The following is a 19,444-nucleotide window of genomic DNA, read 5'->3' as shown; positions in this document are numbered from 1 at the left end:
CAGTTTCTAGTCTGGTGCCTTAATCACTACACCAAACTGGCTGTGTTAAATTGGTCTTAAATATACAACTACCTAAGCCTTGTAACATATTCATCTCTGCAAAAGACTGTATGGTAACACTTTTTATAGGCTCAAAGTTGGTGGGCAGAACACTTATGTGTTCAGAATTAATGGGAAGAACAATCCAATAATACTGATAGAGTTTTGTGGTAGAACAGAATCTGTTGGCTTCCTATATCCAGGGAAGAGCTTTCAGACGAAGTGTTTCTATTTTTTTGTTTCTTATACCTTCTCTGATCTTTGTCAGTTTCAAGTTTGGTATATTATTTCCTGAGACTGAAAGGATTAGAAATTTGTGCTTCTCTGACTTTCCCTATCACACACTCAAAATACCTATTTTGGGCCTAACTATGAAGATTGCTGCTGCTGCTTTTGGAGATCCTGGATGAACCGATGGAGCAGCATTTCCATATTCTGATATCCTTCAGCCATTACTTATAGAGTACAGTATGGCCTCTTCAGCAAATATACCCAAACCTAAGGGATTCTTCGTTTAAGACAGATGAGAGTTCAGGACAATGTTGGGTTGATTCTTCCTTTCTTAAATTTTAGGATACTGGAGTTGGCAAATCAAGTATAGTTTGTCGATTTGTTCAGGATCATTTTGACCACAATATTAGCCCTACTATTGGGTAAGTACTATGTACAGTTAAGCTAAATAAACACTGATGAATTCCTATAATTTAAAGTAGGGAGAGTTCATTATTCAAAATAGCTGTATATATATTATGTACAGTTTCCATCCCTGTTTTAACATGGGACATTATTAATTAAGTGAACATATTATCTTCTATTAATGCCAATTGCAATGTATTTTAATTGTTCTGTAATTTTTTGCTGAGCTTCTACTACCACAACTAACAGTACCCAAACCCAGCAATTTAGGCCTGTTTTGGGGTAGGGGATTGTATGTTTTTAAGGGTAGAGATGGGAGGAATATGTCTCCTACTACCATTCCCACTCTTAAAATCCTAAAAAAATGGGCAGAAAAGTTGATCCTGCCCATTACAATGGCACTTGTGTCACAAGATGACCTCTTATAGCTCCCTAGAAGGTTTGGATGCCTAGTTATGATGCTTTTCTATGAATCATTGACCATTCCTGATTTAAATCCATAGTTTTAGAAAAGTGCTTTTATATTTAAAATTTATTTCTTTATTTATACTCTGCATTTCTAAGGTTGCCTGACTCAACAGTGACTTTAGGTGACCTACAAGTTAAAAACAACCGGAGTCCCTGAAGCAAAAACAAAAAAGAAAACATAACAGAGAACAAATATACACTATAGCAAATGGATATAATACAATACACAACCAATTTAGCCCAGAGCCTAGAGAAAAAGTTGAGATTTCAAAACTTGTTTATAGGATTGCAGAGTCAGATCAGTTAAAACCTCCAGGGGTATGCTGTTCCACAAGGAGGCAGCATATAGAAGGCACAGTTCCTGAGCCCCATCAAATGGCATCACTTAATGGGTGGAACATGAAGTACACCTACTCTATCAGATCTTACAGGATGGGCAGAAACAATGAGAGAGAGGCAGTCCCTCAAATAACCAGGCTCTGTGCCATGAAGGACTTTACAGGTAATAGCCAGCAACTTGAATAGTACCCAGACGTTTACTGGTAACCAGTGCTGCTCACATAGCAGAGGTGTGACATCAGTGTTTTGAGGCAGGCCCATAACAGGTTGTGGCATTGCATTCTGGACCAGTTGTAGCTTCTAAGATGAATTCAAGGGCAGTCCCATATAGGGCACATTGCAGTAGTCCATGCACAAGGTGACTAAGGCATTAGTGACTAAGAATAAATTTCCAGTCAAGGGAAAGGTGCATTTGGCACATCAGGTGAATATGTGCAAAGGGCTTCCTGGCCACAGCCACCACCTGTTCTTTGAGCAAGAGCTGTGAGTCCAGAAAGACCCCCAAATAACAAACCAGTTTTGTATGGGAAGTGCAACCCCATTCCAAACTAAAGATAGAAAATATCTGGTACTGGAACAATCATGAACCCATAGTTACTTGTTCTTGTCAGGGATGAATTAAGCCAGTTCCTCTCCATCCAGACCCTAACAGCCTCCAGACACTGGGACAAGACTTCAACAGCATCACTTGGTCAACCAGGAGTTGAAATATACAGCTGAGTATCATCAACCTACTAATGATGTCTGACTCTGTGTGGACAGATGACTTTAGTTACCACTTCATGTCATTGTTAAACAGGAGGGATGAGAGTGTCGGGTCCTGAGATACCCACAAACTAGAGGCTTTGGGCTTGACCTCTGCCCCAATTAATGATGACTGGAACCACTCACGGGGAAAGTAGTTGGTCCAGAAATATATCACAATCAATGGCATTGAAAGTTCTCTGAAAAATTAAAGAGAACCAGGATGGTCACACCACCCCCATCACAGCTCTATCTGAGGATATCAACGTTTGTATTGCATCCCAGCCTCAAATTTGACTGAAACAGGCCCAGATAATCCATTTCTTCCAACCCTCTGAAGCTGCAGCCCGACCACCTTCTCAGCAACCTTTCCCAAAAAGGGAAGATTGGAGACTGGATGAAAATTGTCCAGAATCACTGGTCCAGCAATGGTTTCCTGAGGTGGAAGCTGTAGAGGAATTTAGCTCCAGCATTGAGAAGGAGGAATGAAAAAGAAAAGGGTTGCTCAGCCCTGGGAAAGTAGAAAGCATGAGAAAGAGACTTAGAACAGCCTCACCTTGACCTTGTTATCCTTAAAAAGGGCAGTTAAAATTTTGGACAGGCTTTCAGGATTCTGTTAGTACATCCTACAACAATAAAGTAGTATTCCTGGAATCCCTGCCATGTCTATTCCTTGACCTTGCCTTTCTTGAAGGGCTGACAGGTGTATCGCTGGCTTTTTGTCATACAACCATGCCAGGTGGAAACTAAGGCCTTGAACCAGATCCTTCTGAAAATCTGGTTGAATCAGACTAATAGTTCAACCTCCCCACAGGTTGGGTGGATTAAGCCAAAAAGCAGAGAAAGTTCTGACCATGACAGAGGACTGATGTGATGGAAGACATTACCATTAGAGACAAAAGCCAGATCTAATGACTTGGGTCAGGTTCATGTTGGCCATGATTTCCTGAACTCCTCCTAACTCTGTGCCACACAAAGTCAGGTTAACATCTCCCAAAACTATCAATCTTGGAGACTCCATCTTGTCAAGCTGCTCAGGCAGGCAAGTTGCTGCTGTGTAGGGAGGCTGATATGGCAGCAATTAATGCAACTGTTCTGAAAAGGCCAACTTTAGCCACAAGGCCTCATATTCCAATTTTGTGCAGGGCAGTGAAAGATGTTCAGACTTCTCAGATAACAATTCATAACTAATGTTTATTTTTTTTCAGCTGTAAAACATTCATAAACTGTTGTATGTTTCTAATTCCTTCCAGTTTTACAATCAGTATTCAGCTATAATAAAAGTGATTGCAGATTTGGGCACCAATATCCCTTTTGATATACTTCAGTGTAATTAATTGGGGCAGTGGCAATTATCCAGGTGATGATGATACGTGCCGGAAATCTCAACGAATTGTACCATCCAGGAAAGAAAAGATTCTGCCTTTTCTTTTTTGTTTAGGATTAAATGTAGTTTAGAATAGAGATTCCTGCTTTACTTAATCTCTCATTTAACATATTTTAAGCACATCTACTTGAATGTTATCAAAAATTAAAAAATTAAGACTGATTACCTGAACTTTCCTAGGCATGTATTTCCTTCTGTTGAAAGAATAATTTCATTTTTCAATTCATCACATTTTAATAAAATGGGATAGTGTGGTTTAAGGGGCTACTATGTCATTCATCTTTAGTAATTCTTCTAGAACTTTACAAATGTGAATTCTTTCTAATAGAAGAGAATATGTGTAGCTCAGGGTTGAACTTGGAGTCCCTAGGCTTGGTTGTTTTCTTGCAAACGTTTCATTACCCAGAAACATCTTCAGTGCTAAAATGGAGTGAAGTTTGCTCTCTGTTTATATACAGAGGCTTGCCCTGCCTGTGTTGGTGGGGTTTTTTTTTTACTGGTAGTTCCTTGATTAGGGTATTGTTTACTACTCACACTACATGGACAGACTTAACCATGGTTTCAACTGGGAAACTGTCAGCATCTAAGCAGAGCTAAATCCAAAAATGTGAGGGAATTCCTGGAAGCTCGGTATTCAGACAAGGTAGCCATCAACAGCCACATAGAGATAAACAACACCTACACACTATTCAAAAGAGACAATAGAAAGGAAACAAAAGACCAGAACATCTGCACACCAGCAATCATCACCCAGATAAGCAGAGATTAACACCAAGATTATCACCAGACATACAATCAAGCAGTAAACAATACCCTAATCAAGGAACTACCAGTAAAAAAGAAACACCAACACAGGCAGGACAAGCCTCTGTATATAAACAGAGAGCAAACCCCACGCCCTTCTAGCACTGAAGATGTTCCCTAGCCAGGTAGTGAAACATTTGCAGGAAAACAACCAAGCTCAGAGAACCCCAAAGACTCCACAGTGAATTCTTTCTGGCAAAAATAAAATACCCTATTTTTCAAATTAAAAATAGTGCTGTGCACATATATACATCATTATGTTTAGTTCGATTTTTACATTGCCTGAAATACCTATAAACTCTTTGCAATTCCAAAAAATATTAAGAAGAAATGCTTTGTTTTCTCCTTTGTGAAGATTAGATTCCTGAGAAATATTGTTTTCTTAACTGACACATACATACATTTGGTGATGATTTGATGTAAATTCTGCTTAAACAATGTGCAACTCTTCTTGCAAATTTTAGAGCTTCTTTTATGACTAAAACAGTCCCTTGTGGGAATGAGCTTCATAAATTTCTTATCTGGGACACAGCAGGTCAGGAGAGGGTGAGTATGATTCTTTTATCTAAAGACAATTGCATGCTATGTTTTGTATTATTAATAAAATCAGGGGGAACAGGCATCTGTAGCATTATAAGATCCTTATCATCTGAAGGTAAGAAGGCATGGTATGTTTATATTGTTCTAAAACATCACAGTAATCTAAATTCTTCAACCAGAAAAATGAATTCTACCACCTGCATGACTTATGCAATAAACAATTTTGGGCGGGAGGGGTTCTCCATTCCCAATAAGTTTCCTTAATACACTTTAATGAGTCTCCCATTTCAAAAGCGTGTAATTGATCAAGTTCCAGCTTAGCCACCTAAAGACATTAAGTATGATTTCTTCCATACACATTCAGGGTTTCCTCAATGTTCCTTTCCAGATTATACCATAGGATTTTTTTATTTTTCTTCTTCCATAAAGTACTGCTATAGTCCTATCCTGTATAAAAGCTTTAAAAGCATCCCAAACAAGCTTCAGATTTGTTGATTTACTGTAAAAATCTCAATCTTTTTATTACAGTACTGCTCAACAAACTGGATCATCAGCAATGTGTTAAAATCTTGAACTGCAATTTTATTATGAATTTTGTGCATCATTTCAAGCAGCCTGCTCCTGCCTGCCCCTGCCAAAAACACATTTAAATTACTCTAGGGCTATAACTTCAAAAGAAAAAATACTCCTCCTCCCAACAAATTAATTATTTCTACTAAAGTTGCTGGTTCTGTGTCTTCATGTGTGGCACAGAAGGATGAGCCATGAGCCAGCACTTCAAGATATTTCAGTTTTCCCTGTTCCAACAGAAACAGTTGTATGATAGAGATTAAACAAACAGAACACTAAACCATCAACAGATTGACTGTTTTACGAATCACAATAATATGCAGCTAAGCTCTAGTTTCAGGGTTCTAGAAAGGCAAAAACTTTGAACCACCGGACTCCTCTAATTTCTGGTTTCTCAGGACCTTCTAGGGTCATATTCAGCTAATGGCCCAATCTCTGAGCTACTTGCTATTTCCTTCTCTCTCCCTATTGTTGACATGATATTCTTATTTCCTACAATTGGCCTCAAAGGAAAGAAGGTGAAGTAGTTATGCCAGCAGGGCAAACTTGAATTTCCTTCTGTATCCTTAATCTCCAATGTACTTTCCTGTTTCAAAACTGGTTCAGACTCTGCTGCTGCTTGCTGCTGTCTGTTGGTGGGCTGAGATGGGATTTGATGACTGGTTTCTTGCAACCAGCCAGCCATCTCACTGAGGTGTGAAGGAGCAGCTTACATTTGCATTAGCCTTTTTATTTGCTACATCATACTACTGATTCAAGGTTTCAGTTCCTTCCAATTTGTCCTGTTGACAAAACTACTGCTCAGCTTATCAGTTGGTTTATCCATGTTGTCTGAAAGCTTTTGAAAGTTAGTTTAAGTGAGGGATTACTTACTACTATTTTAACAATGTTAATTGGTGTGTGTGTGTGTGTGTGTGTGTGTGTGTGTATACATAAATTGTTATGGTATAATCAAGTTGGTACATTGCTCTGTACTTAATTAGTATCAAGGTGAAGATAAGGTTTTTCCCTTGCTAATATAGTCTTATTTGACGATAGCAAGTAAAACTCTTAGTTCACTTTCTGACACCTTGCTCTCTAATCCTTCCATTACAGTTGTCTTGAGCACAGCAAACTGATTTCCACCAGTAGCTTATTGTTGCTCCATCTAATTATCATAGTTTGCTGAAAATATGAGATTTCCTGATCTTGGGAAAAAGGGGAATATTTTATCTCTTCTTCCATACAGGTAGTCCTCGCTTAATGACCACAATAGGGACAGGAAAATTTGTTATTAAATGGAGTGGTCATTAAGCAAACCATCATGTGTCCGCACCCAATTTTACAACATTTTTTGTGGTGGTTGTTAAGTGAATCACTGTGGTTCCCCATTGAGTTTGCTTGCCAGAAGCCAGCTGGGAAGGTCTCAAATGGCAATCATGTGACCCCAGGATGCTGCAACCGTCATAAGTGTGAGCTAGTTGCCAAGTGTCCAGATTGCAATCACATGACTGTGGGGGCACTGCAATGGTTGTAAGTGTGAGGGCCAGTCATAAGTAGTTTTTTTCAGTGCCATTGTAACTTCAAACAGATGCTAAACGAATGGTTGTTAAGCGAGGACTACCTGTATAGTGAACTTGTATGCCAAGAGAGCAAGAATCTTTTTTTTATAGAGTATTTCATTTTGTTTTTAAATTGTATTAAAGAATATCAGAACTTAGTAGTTCTGATTTAGTAGAATAATCATTGTGAAGAAGTATACTATTTTCTGAAGGTCATACCAAAAAGAGTGTTTCTAATGAAATGTCACATGAAATTTTTTGTGTTCCAATTGCATCAAATCCCAGATGCCTTGCATTCCAAAAAATTAACTCAATTCTTTTCTGAGCTGAAAAGTCTGATGTGAATGTTTGTTCAAATAAAAATAATTGTGTGTGCGTGTGTGTGTGTGTAAGAGAGAATGAATGGCCAGATGCAATGATCCTTTTTTTTCCTTGTCCTTTTCTTGGAACCTTGATTATTTAGCAAGCTCTAAAGTTTGAAAAATAATCTGTGCTTCCTTGAATTACAGTAAATTAGAAATGTACAGTGGGGCAAAAAAGTATTTAGTCAGCCACCAATTGTGCAAGTTCTCCCACTTAAAAAGATGAGAGAGGCCTGTAATTTTCATCATAAGTATACCTCAACTATGAGAGACAAAATGGGGGGGGGGGAATACAGAAAATCACATTGTCTGATTTTTAAAGAATTTATTTGCAAATCATGGTGGAAAATAAGTATTTGGTCACCTACAAACAAGCAAGATGTCTGGCTCTCACAGACCTGTAATTACTACTTTAAGAGGCTCCTCTGTCCTCCACTCATTACCTGTAGTAATGGCACCTGTTTGACCTTGTTATCAGTATAAAAGACCCCTGTCCACAACCTCAAACAGTCACACTCCAAACTCCACTATGGCCAAGACCAAGGAGCTGTCGAAGGACACCAGAAACAAAATTGTAGACCTGCACCAGGCTGGGAAGACTGAATCTGCAATAGGCAAGCAGCTTGGTGTGAAGAAATCAACTGTGGGAGCAATAATTAGAAAATGGAAGACATACAAGACCACTGATAATCTCCCTCGATCTGGGGCTCCATGCAAGATCTCACCCCGTGGGGTCAAAATGATCACAAGAACGGTGAGCAAAAATCCCAGAACCACACGGGGGGACCTAGTGAATGACCTGAAGACAGCTGGGACCAAAGTAACAAAGGCTACCATCAGTAACACACTATGCCGCCAGGGACTCAAATCCTGCAGTGCCAGACGTGTCCCCCTGCTTAAGCCAGTACATGTCCGGGCCCGTTTGAAGTTTGCTAGAGAGCATTTGGATGATCCAGAAGAGGATTGGGAGAATGTCGTATGGTCAGATGAAACCAAAGTAGAACGTTTTGGTCTAAACTCAACTTGTCGTGTTTGGAGGAGAGAGAATGCTGAGTTGCATCCAAAGAACACCATACCTACTGTGAAGCATGGGGGTGGAAACATCATGCTTTGGGGCTGTTTTTCTGCAAAGGGACCAGGACGACTGATCCGTGTAAAGAAAAGAATGCATGGGGCCATGTATCGTGAGATTTTGACTGAATACCTCCTTCCATCAGCAAGGGCATTGAAGATGAAACGTGGCTGGGTCTTTCAGCATGACAATGATCCCAAACACACTGCCCGGGCAACGAAGGAGTGGCTTCGTAAGAAGCATTTCAAGGTCCTGGAGTGGCCTAGCCAGTCTCCAGATCTCAACCCCATGGAAAACCTTTGGAGGGAGTTGAAAGTCTGTGTTGCCCAGTGACAGCCCTAAAACATCACTGCTCTAGAGGAGATCTGCATGGAGGAATGGGCCAAAATACCAGCAACAGTGTGTGAAAACCTTGTGAAGACTTACAGAAAACATTTGACCTCTGTCATTGCCCACAAAGGATATATAACAAAGTACTGAGATGAACTTTTGATATTGACCAAATACTTATTTTCCACCATGATTTGCAAATAAATTCTTTAAAAATCAGACAATGTGATTTTCTGGATTTTTCCCCCCATTTTGTCTCTCATAGTTGAGGTATACCTATGATGAAAATTACAGGCCTCTCTCATCTTTTTAAGTGGTAGAACTTGCACAATTGGTGGCTGACTAAATACTTTTTTGCCCCATTGTAGTTCTATTCTTTCTGGCAAGTCTAGCAAGAATTACAATCTTTCTAGAACAGCTTCTCTAAAAAGGATAATGGGTCCAAATTAGGGCTAGGAGATACTGGTTGAAATTCATTCTAAAAGGATTTGGCAGGAACAGGTAATCTTTTGGCTGTTAGAACTGCTGGGTTGAGGGTTGCACATCCAGGTATAGCTATTCTTTCTCTGTCTCTTTCCCTCCCTTTCTGTCTGAACATACAGTATATCATTCTCTTTTCATCTTGAAAAGTTTTGTTTGGAGGAAGGGGGAAGTAAGAAGTGTTCTCCCTTCCTCCCAGGGCAGATCACAGGTTTTATGCTATGGGTAAACAACTATTTTGTGCAAGTACCTGGAAGGAAAAAATACTTTTTTCTCAGTGGTCTTTACCAGATTGCTAGTTTGCTGTTGCCATCAGTAAGAAATTACCTTTCTGTACTCTACCAGCCAGCTAATCAGCCTGGTCTGTATTAAAAGCAGGTAAGATCTTTTTCTTGCAGTTAATTGATCATCCCTGTCAGGAATCAGAGAGCTGGTCCTCCTTTCCTAATGAGAGTGGCCAAGTAGTAAGCTATTCCTGCCAGACTTCTAATTGATCTGCTGGATGGTAGAAATAGAGGAAGGCGCTTTCAGTGGTGCTGTTTTGTGGTCAAGATTCATGTGAACACAAGCTATTCCTCCCAGCTATAGTTGAAAATACAAAAGTGGCTTTGTTTTAGAATTGCCTAATGCAGTGGGCAGAAAATTGTGGAAGGATAATATCTAATATTAGTAATATCTAAGAAAATGGAAGTGGAGAGGGTTGAAGTGATTGAAGCAGATGAGATGTGATCTGAGAGTAGAGGACATTTTAACTAGTTCTTTGGCATGATCAAATAATTGTCAGATTTTCTTGAAGTGTCACAACTCTCCATAGAGAGAAAGGATCCACTTGATTGATCCATTCCAAGCAAGTGATGAATCTCATGGATTTCTAAATGGTGTTCAGAGAAATTTCCAAAGCTCTGGTGCATAGTTCTGTGGAGTGTCTGGTCAATCACTCAAATCTATAGTCAACAGTGATACTTGACAGGATTGCTCCTGAGCAGCCTCTTCTTGTGAGTCTGTCCAAGGGAGTTCCTTGGCTTACTGAGGCGCTATGGGAGATGAAACAGCAGAAGAGACACCTAGTTGATGCTGCCAAAGAATGAGTGTGATCAGAACCAAAAAAGAGCTCAAATTTGAGCCTACACCATGATGGTTGCAGCAGTAAAGTGGGCCTACTTTTCTGTTCTTGCATCTGTTGATAGCTTCCCAGGAGACTTATTTAAAGTAACTCACTCCCTGCTGGAGAAATCTAGGGCTGAAAGATCAGCTGCTGGGCTGTTGCAAAGAGTTTGCGTAGTACTTGGAACCTAAAAACAGCTCACATTTGTTCAGAGCTCAACACCATCTGGGCAAGTCCAGCTGTGATGGAGGACTTGAGTGAGGAGGTCCAAGGTCATGGGGAGAAGAATCTGAAGCATCTCCTCAGCCCGCAGCCTGAGCTTGTGAAAGCTAAGAGGATGAGATTGGCATCACCCTAAGGAATTTGGAGTGTTTAGTTGCAGACTTTGGGAGTTAGAGTTAGTCTGGCGAGATTCTGTGTAGCAGGTGTAAGCTAATAAAGTAACTGAGCAATTCCAGAATTGTCCCGTGGAGTTTCCTGGGCTGAACCTGACACCAGCTGAGATTACAGGGATTTTGTGATGTTATCTGGGATCAGTTTGTACCTGTGGATCCTGATTAACTGGACAGCCATTTGTGGATTAGTTCTTGCCTTACCTGACTAGTGAAAGTTGCCAGGGTGGTTACAGGAGGCCAGGTTTGGGTGGTGGTGAATCTATGTTTGAAGGAGGGGGTTATCTTCCACCGTGATACGTGTGGTGGTACACAACCTCTTCAGGCAGACATTGCTCAAGCTGACTTTTTAAAACAAATGTTATCCTATCTCCAACCTCCCCATTTTAGGAGATAGTTCAACAGATGCACCCCTAGCTTGTCTCTTGGAGCCCATTTTAAATGTGTTCTATGGGACTTTAGAAACCATATAGCTACAGAGAATCCTGGATGAAAGAGAGATCTGGATTTCTATCAGTCAGGATTCAGGACTGGGTAGGTGGGATATGTGGGACTTCTGGGTGAGGAAAATGGTGAATTAGATGTCTCTGAATGAGCAGAGGCAATGCCACAGTGATGACTGATGGACTGGAGGCAAACTCAGTCCAACGGAGCCTCTCCGGACAAGGCTGCTCCTAATGGGGAGACTGCAGGACAGCGGCTCTCCTGTAGATCTGAGCACTGGGAGATGAGGGAAGCCATCAAGCTCTCAACTGTGGCAGAGACTTTAAGGACACTAAATTTGTCTAACCTCACTTACTAATCATCTTTGGATTTACAGTTATATTAAAGTTAAAAGAGGTCTTCCAAACAACAAGTCTGTAAATCTATCTGGTGAGTAAAACTTCATCCTGAAATAGAAGAAAAATTAAGTTAGCGTTTAAAGAATTTAAGAACATAAAATAAATGGCAAAAAGCTAAATAAGAATTTAACCTAAGAAAGTTTTAAACAGATTAAGGGACCAAATGAATTTGGAATATTAGGACTTTTCCTAAGAGCTTTGAAAAATTGAGTAAATAAAACAAAATATTTTTGTGGAAATGTGAATTGTTTAGTCTATGAGGAAAGAGATTATTGGTGGAAATTTAAAAACCAATTTGAGATTTCATGAATATAAAAATGGGACACTAGAGGGGACTAAAGTTCTAGGCAAGAAAAAGAACAGTGAAACTTGCAAAATGACAGATAAAGCTATGACACTTGATTTCAAAGGATCTTTGAAGAACTGGGAGAGAAACTTACAACTAAGCTGACAGGAATAATTTCTACCCTTGCCAATGTACTTCTTGAGGAAGATTTTAAAGAAGAAGTCAAAGATGTAAAAGATGGGGAAGAGAAAATCCCAAATGATGTAGAAATATTGGAAAGTGAAGAAACTGTATTATAAGACAGAGATTATTGTTAGAATGGAAATACGAATGACAAATCAAAAAATGAAAAATGACCTGGACAAGGACTTATTATTGGATTTACAAAAGAAGGTTTCTAGAGCTTTGAAAAAATCTTTGAGATGGGAGAAAGACCATTTGAATGGAGATTCAACCTTACAACAGCAACTTGATTAATTAAGATTAAGACTGTTAGAGGCAAAAGGAAGGAATATAAAGCTGATTGATCAGGGTTAAAATAAGAACTATCTTTCTAAAATTCTGGAAACCCTTTAGGGACTTTTTGCCAGTACCTGGACAGAAATATCAACGATTTTTGGATTTGTGATTGGATAAAGGAGGGGTTATGGGAAGGGGTAAATTATGTATCTAACTGCATAGGGGATGGGAAAATATTAATTTGCGTATACTTGTTGCAAGGAAGATCAGGAGTCGCTTCTTTAAATATTCTTTTTTCTATCCTCTTTTTCTGTTCTTTTCTTTTTATTCTTTTTTCTTTGCACTTTGTATTTCTTCTCTTTTCTATTCTTTTTATTTCTGATTAGTTTGCATTATCTTTTAGTATTATAAAATTCTTCAATAAAACATTAAAAAAAAAGGATTTAAGATTTGGTATGGAATGGAAACCACATTGGTCACCCTGTTGGATGACCTTTAACAGGTCTAGGATTGTTGAGTGTGTCTCTCCTGGTCTTGATAGTTCTCTTGGAGGTTCTGGAAACCATTAATTATGGTATCCTGCTGGACTGGCTACAAGGATTGGAATGGGGGCGCACTATGTTGCAATGGTTCTCCTTCCTAAGTGGGGCCCTCCATTCTAGGGTGCCATAGGACTTGGGACTTTTCCCCCCTGCTGTTTAACCTCTATGTGGGGTTAGCAGCATTGGAATGAGGTGGTATCAATGTACAGATGATACCCAGTTATACATATCTGAGGTGAGGAGGAGGTTCTGACCCATTGCTTGGAGACTCTTAGGATAAAGTGGGTAAACAGAGACTCAGACTGAACCGTGGTACAATGGGGTAGCTGTAGATTCAAAGGCCAATTGAATCTGGGGAAAATCCATCCTTTCCTCTGGACAGGCTTGTGCTCCCTTGACAGAACTGGCTCACAGTTTGGGGGTTTGCCTGAAATCACAGCTCCTGCTTGAACAGCAGATGGAAGACATGACCAAGAAAACCTTTGCAGGATCAGGAGGTGTTTCTTGGCTCAGGAGGTTTTGTGCACAGTCATTTATGTCCTCGTCACTTTGCAGCTAGACCATTGTAATTCACTCTGCATGGGGCTGTCCTTGAAGACCTTCTGGAAGTTTCAGCTGGTGCAGCATGAGGTAGCCTTGATAGTTATGGGCATATCTAGATTCACCGATGTGATGCTACTACTTTAGGAAGTACATTGGCTACCAATGTTCAAGGTGCTGGTTATTACCTTCAAAGTGCTGAGTGGGCAGGGTTTAGATACCTTCAAGACTGTCTGCTCTGGGCTGGGTCTGCCTGCCCAGTAAAAGCTAGAAGACAAGGCTTGTTAAGGGCCCCATCACTTAAGGGATGTCACCTGTAGGGACTTTCATGTTCAGTCTTCTCAGTGGTAGACCCCTTCTGTGGAACACCTTGCCCCTGACATTCAGACCATTCCCTCCTTATTGAGCTTCCAAAGAGTCTTGAAAATCACAAAGAATCGGGAAAGCATTACAATGAGGATTGACATACCCCCATTAGGTAGGAGATAGTGTTTTGAGTGTTATGATTTTATTTTAATGTTTTTGTTGCTTCATGTAAATCACTCAGAGATGTTTGGTAGGTAAATATGAGAGATAGAGAATGTACAGATATTAATGTAATCCTATCATATCTTGCTGACTTGCATAAGTGCAAGAAATTGTAACTTTTTTCTGATTCTGTTTTAATGTTCAATGTTTCATAGTTTCATTCACTGGCACCTATGTACTATCGTGGATCAGCTGCAGCTGTTATAGTTTATGACATAACCAAGCAGGTAAGTTTACTATTACATTATTGACATGTACTCAAAATCCCAACTTCATCAGTGCTCATTGTGTTTTTCTGCCAGCATCCTACTGTGCTAGCTTAGAGGACAATTCAGCATAAAAGTTGGACACTCATTTTCTTATAAGATTTTTAGGCATTAATCAAGATAATTAGAAGGTACAGTATTTTCTTTGAGTCATTTAAACTGGGATAGGCAGTCTTTTGAGATTGAGGAGTTTTAAGGATGACACTGGGTGCACTTTGGGACACTTATTTTTTACATTTTTGCTGCTGAATGTCAGCAGTGATGTTATGGGATGCTCCATGGGCTGTAGACAGATTTCTCTGTGCATCAGTCACATAATTCAATCTGAACTTTGCTGTGTCGCTTCAAAAAATAGTCAAATTCAGTTCAGGCAGGTTTAGAGGCCTGCTTCTCGATTTGGAATTTCACTTTGTAAAGTTTGAGCTTTGTGAGTTCCTTTATCATTGAAAATCAACAAATGCCCATAACTTAAAAAAAAAAAAATTACCTAGCAGAATTGGATGAAATGTGTAGGCATATTTAAATTTGCACTTTAAATTAGTGTATATCTGTGGTGGAGGGAGGATTGCACAAAATCAGATTTTCTATCCAAAGTACTAGGCAATGAAAAATATTTGACAGTTGGCTATTGATTTATGGTTCCTCAGACTATTGACTGAGCCACATTCTAATATCGTAGAAAGGACAAGAGTAGATTGGTAAGAGTGTCTATGTTATTTTGCTTTTGTTTTGTTTTTTTTAAGGAATAAACAATACTGTTGATTGATGCCTTTCTTATTCCATTTTTATACTACTGAGATGTCCATGAGTCTTTTTCTCCTTCTTAATGGATGTAAAATCTCAGTACTGTACCGAGATATGCTGATATGGTGCTTACTTCTATGCTAGATTGGCTGATTACTGTGAAAAGGAATACATGAGGACCATTATGACAAAACAACAGTGGTGGTCTTCTGCAGACACTGCATCAAGCATAGATGGATAATGGACACCTAGCAAAGACAGCAGTGTCCTACTTTTAGATATCTGTATGCCTTGTGCCTTCCACCAGCCTTTATCCTACAAGGTGTGCCTTTCTTTTAATTCAAGCTGGGTCAATTAATTCCTCCTGTTCTGAACATATTTCAGGGTAAAATTGATTGACTGACTGATTGATTGATTAGGTGCTATCAAATCAGTGTTGACTGTTAGCAACCACATAGATAGACTTTCTCTAGGATTATCTGTCCTCAACCTTTTAGGTTTTTCAGTAGTACATTCATTGCTGTTGCAATCAAGTCTTTCTATCTTGCTGGTGGTTGTCCTCTTCTTCTCTTTCTTCTACATTTCCCAGTATTATGGACTTGTCAAGGGAGCTGGATTGTCACATAATGTGTCCAATATATAATTTGAGATTTGTTCTGTGATCCATTTGTTTGTTTTCCTGGCTATCCTTAGTATTCTCAAGTGTCTTCTCCAACACCAAAGAAGTTGGTGTCAATACTTTTTCTGTCTGGAAATCAAGAGGAATTTCTTTGGGGTCAGAGTTTGCAGAAGTGGGCAGCTCCCAGTTGGCCTGACTATTTTGGGTGTCTGGGTGTGGAGGCCATGTATTTTTATTTTAAAAATGTTTTAAATTCTCTTTCTATCCTGCTTCATAATCCAACTTTTTCATCCACAGATTGTCACAGGGAAAACTATTGCATGCACTATTCTAAACTTTCATTGCTACCTTACCAAGTGCTAGTCTGCAGCGTATTTCTTGATTGCTGCTTCCTTTACTGTTGATAACTGATCCTAAAAGCAAAAGTTACCCACCACTTTAGTGTTTTCATTGTCAGTTCTAAGGCAAGGTTGTACCTGTTGTCATTAGTTTGGTCTTCTTTATATTTAATTTTAGTTCCATTTTTTCACAGTGCTTCTAGACTTTTATTACTAGAGCTTGCAAATCCTAGTACATGTTCAGCTATTAGAGTAGTGTCATAAACATAGCACAGGTTATTGATATTTCTTCCTCCAATTTTAAAGCCACACTCATTTTCTTTGAATCCAGCTTCTCTTAATATATATTCAGCATATAGGTTGAATAAATAAGGGGAGAGAGTATGCACTCTTGTCTCACTTGCTTGCCAACCTGAAGCCAGTCTATTTTGCCCGGGTCCATCTGGACTATACTATGAAAGCAACACAGTTCCTTGTTTGTTTCTCATGCCTTGAATAGTAAACAGTAAGGTTTTCTGTCCAACCGCAATTCATTTCAAATCTGCTGGTGCCCAAGATGTCAATATGTAATTGATTCTTTAATTTTTTATTGTGTTGAGTTTTCCCATGTTCATGCTTCTTACATGTTCCCATTGTAATTCTGTCTTTGCACCTTTGGATTTCCTTTTTCCACATGGCAACATCATCAACTTGATGTCCAGAAGGCTTTAATCTAGCTGTGTCATACACATCTTTAGTACTCTGAAAGATCCTCAGCTTTTCTTCAGTAGTATGTTGAGTACCATCTGACCTGAGGGGCCCATTATCCGGCACTAGATTGACAATCGTTTTATGGTGTCCTTGGGGTTCTCTGAGCTTGGTTGTTTTCTTGCAAATGTTTCGTTACGCAGCTAGGTAACATCTTCAGTGCTAGAATGGAGTGGGGTTTGCTCTCTTTATATACAGTGGCTTGCCCTGCCAGTGTTGGTGGTGTGTGTGTGTGTGTTTTCCTTCCTACCTATCCAAGGTAGTTCCTTGATTAGGGTATTGTTTACTGCTTGATTGTATGTCCGTTGATAATCTTGGTGTTAATCTCTACTTATCTGGGTGATTGCTGGCAAGGAGGTGTTCTGGTCTTTTTGTTTCCTTTTTATTGTCTCTTTTGAATAGTGTGTAGATGTTGTTTATCTCTATGTGCCTATGTGCCTGTTGTTTATTGTTTATCTCTATGTAACAAAACATTTCCAAGCAAACAACCAAGCTCAGAGAACCCCAAGGACTCCACAGTTCAACTCTGAGCTACACATATTCTCTTCTATTGCAATCATTTTATCCCTGTGGTTTTCTTGGTAAAATATATGAGTGGTTGCCTTCTCCCTGACAGCATGAAATGATGCCTTTGCCATTGTCACTAAAGTGATCATCTGCCTCTAGCACCTTCCTGTATCGCTCCTGCACAGTGTAGGTGTCTGCTTGCTTTAGCAGGACAGTCTGGATGACCTTTGTGCCTTGGGCGACCCTGCTGGAAGTACCCTTTTGGTATACACTCCTGGCCTGCTTCAGTCACTCTCCAAAGAACATGCATACAAACACACAACACGGCCATGATGAGACAGCATAGCATAGTTATACACATTTTGTACCAGGTGGATGTTTGCAGGTGGAAATGAGAAAATAATTCCAAGAATTAGTTTTCTTTGGAAAATTCTGGGTCTCCCTGAAGGCACTTTTGCTGCTCATTTAAGAACAGAGGAGAAGGATTTAACTAGAATAAATTAACTAAATCTTATTCTTCATATTACCAGGAAGGAAACAAGTTGAAAAATGCACTGAGCCATGTACCTCTTGTCTTGCTAGGTGCAGGGAAAAAACTTCATGACTTTTCCTTGAGCAGTATGATAACTGACATGCTGGTTTGGTGCAATGTATGAAATGTTTAAATGGTATTATCGCTTTAGGAACAGCAGATTAATTTCACAGTACTCATCCACTCTTTCCTGTGCTCTATTAAGTATGACTTTTATTAACTTGTCTATACAAGCCATGCTTTTTGCGTAACATGGGCATAGAACAGGTTCTCTCTGCTTGCAGTTGAAGATATTAAATATTATGAACTACATTGCCCTGTTTATGAGACAATAAAATGCTGGACTTGGATATTGGTACATCTGCAGGTTCTGAAACTGAATGCATTAAAGATTTGCAGATGGATGTGATTTGTTACATCAGGTATCATGGCTATTTTTGCTTCATTGTATTATAAACTTAGAGGACAAGACCATCCCCATTACTGGATAAGGTATACTGTTAGAAACAGTCTTATTTTAGTTATAGAATTTAATGTCACAATAATAATTTATTATAAATAATACAATTACAATTAATACTTATAACTATAAATTATTAGGATGTAATTTTATTTTTATTCTGTTATTCCTTTTTTCATTCTCTCCTGTATTTTAAGCTTCATTTTATTCTTTACTAAAGTGTGTTATGCTCTGCGGTTACAACTAAAAATCAATTCTGATTTTGATAGATAGCAATACATACTAGACTGCTTACTTTAAAATATGGTAAAGTTAGCATTATTGTATCTGAGGTCTCTTTTGCTCATTCTGCTGAGTTGGGCTAAGAATATTCTTTTTTGAAATCCTGCTTCAAGGACAGGACTGGACTCAGAAAGATCTACACACATTATCGCTACTCAGCACTAGCATTGATTTTTATTTACTGTATATCCCATGCTTTGCTACCTTTTGCAAAATACTGCAAAATGGACGGTGTGTTTTTTATTCCCAGAACCTTTTTGTGAAAGTTTTGTCTAATTAAAAAATGGGTCATATAGCTATATTGCCCCAGATGCTCCTTTTGCAGATTGTTACTTACGATGAACAAGTCTTGCATTAATAAGCATGTCCTGAAAACATGAGTGCTTTCTTTATTCATTTCTCATACACTTATGTTTTCTGAATATACAGAGAGAAGGGGGAAAAAAGCATGTGATGCATGGATCTCACTATGATCATACACTGTTATGAGTCACAGGGTATCTCTATACAGCTTTTGTTGGCTGGCTGTGGCATGATGCAAACATACTATTGGCCTCAACTGAACGTTATTTGAGATATCAAAATGCAAGTTAAGCTGATATTTGATAACTATATTGACCATATCTCATTTTGCCTTGTATTCCAAAATCCTTGTACCATTATGGATTATATATATTGTCTTCAACTATTATGTCTCAGTTTAGCAAGTTCCTTTTGGCTTATGTATTTAATTTAGGATTCATTTCATACACTGAAGAAGTGGGTAAAAGAACTAAAAGAACATGGTCCTGAAAACATTGTAATGGCTATTGCTGGAAACAAGTGTGACCTTTCTGATATTAGGTAATATATTTACTTTTTGCAGTTTTCCATTGCTTTCTTCTACAGTGTGACAAATATAGAAATATTTTGAGTTTTTATAAGTTTTTTTAATATTAAAATT

The 19,444-nt window shown here is 38.9% G+C and overlaps 1 protein-coding gene across 1 annotated transcript in view; it reads left to right on the top strand.

Annotated features, from left to right (window-relative positions):
- RAB31 (RAB31, member RAS oncogene family) overlaps positions 1-19,444 on the top strand; it is a 44,643-nt gene that overhangs the window by 10,609 nt on the left and 14,590 nt on the right. The window contains exons 2-5 of the mRNA XM_007429185.3: positions 613-692; positions 4,882-4,963; positions 14,162-14,233; positions 19,238-19,344. Of these exons, the coding sequence (XP_007429247.1) occupies positions 613-692; positions 4,882-4,963; positions 14,162-14,233; positions 19,238-19,344 (341 nt within the window). The remainder of the gene's footprint in view (positions 1-612; positions 693-4,881; positions 4,964-14,161; positions 14,234-19,237; positions 19,345-19,444) is intronic.

Source organism: Python bivittatus, unplaced genomic scaffold, assembly GCF_059951505.1.
Source record: "Python bivittatus isolate LINGU-HERP-01145 unplaced genomic scaffold, Pbiv_v1 ctg000840_np1212, whole genome shotgun sequence".
Taxonomy (NCBI): domain Eukaryota; kingdom Metazoa; phylum Chordata; class Lepidosauria; order Squamata; family Pythonidae; genus Python; species Python bivittatus.
The sequence above is the reverse complement of the archived record's forward strand: the minus strand, read 5'-3'. Positions and strand labels throughout refer to the sequence as shown.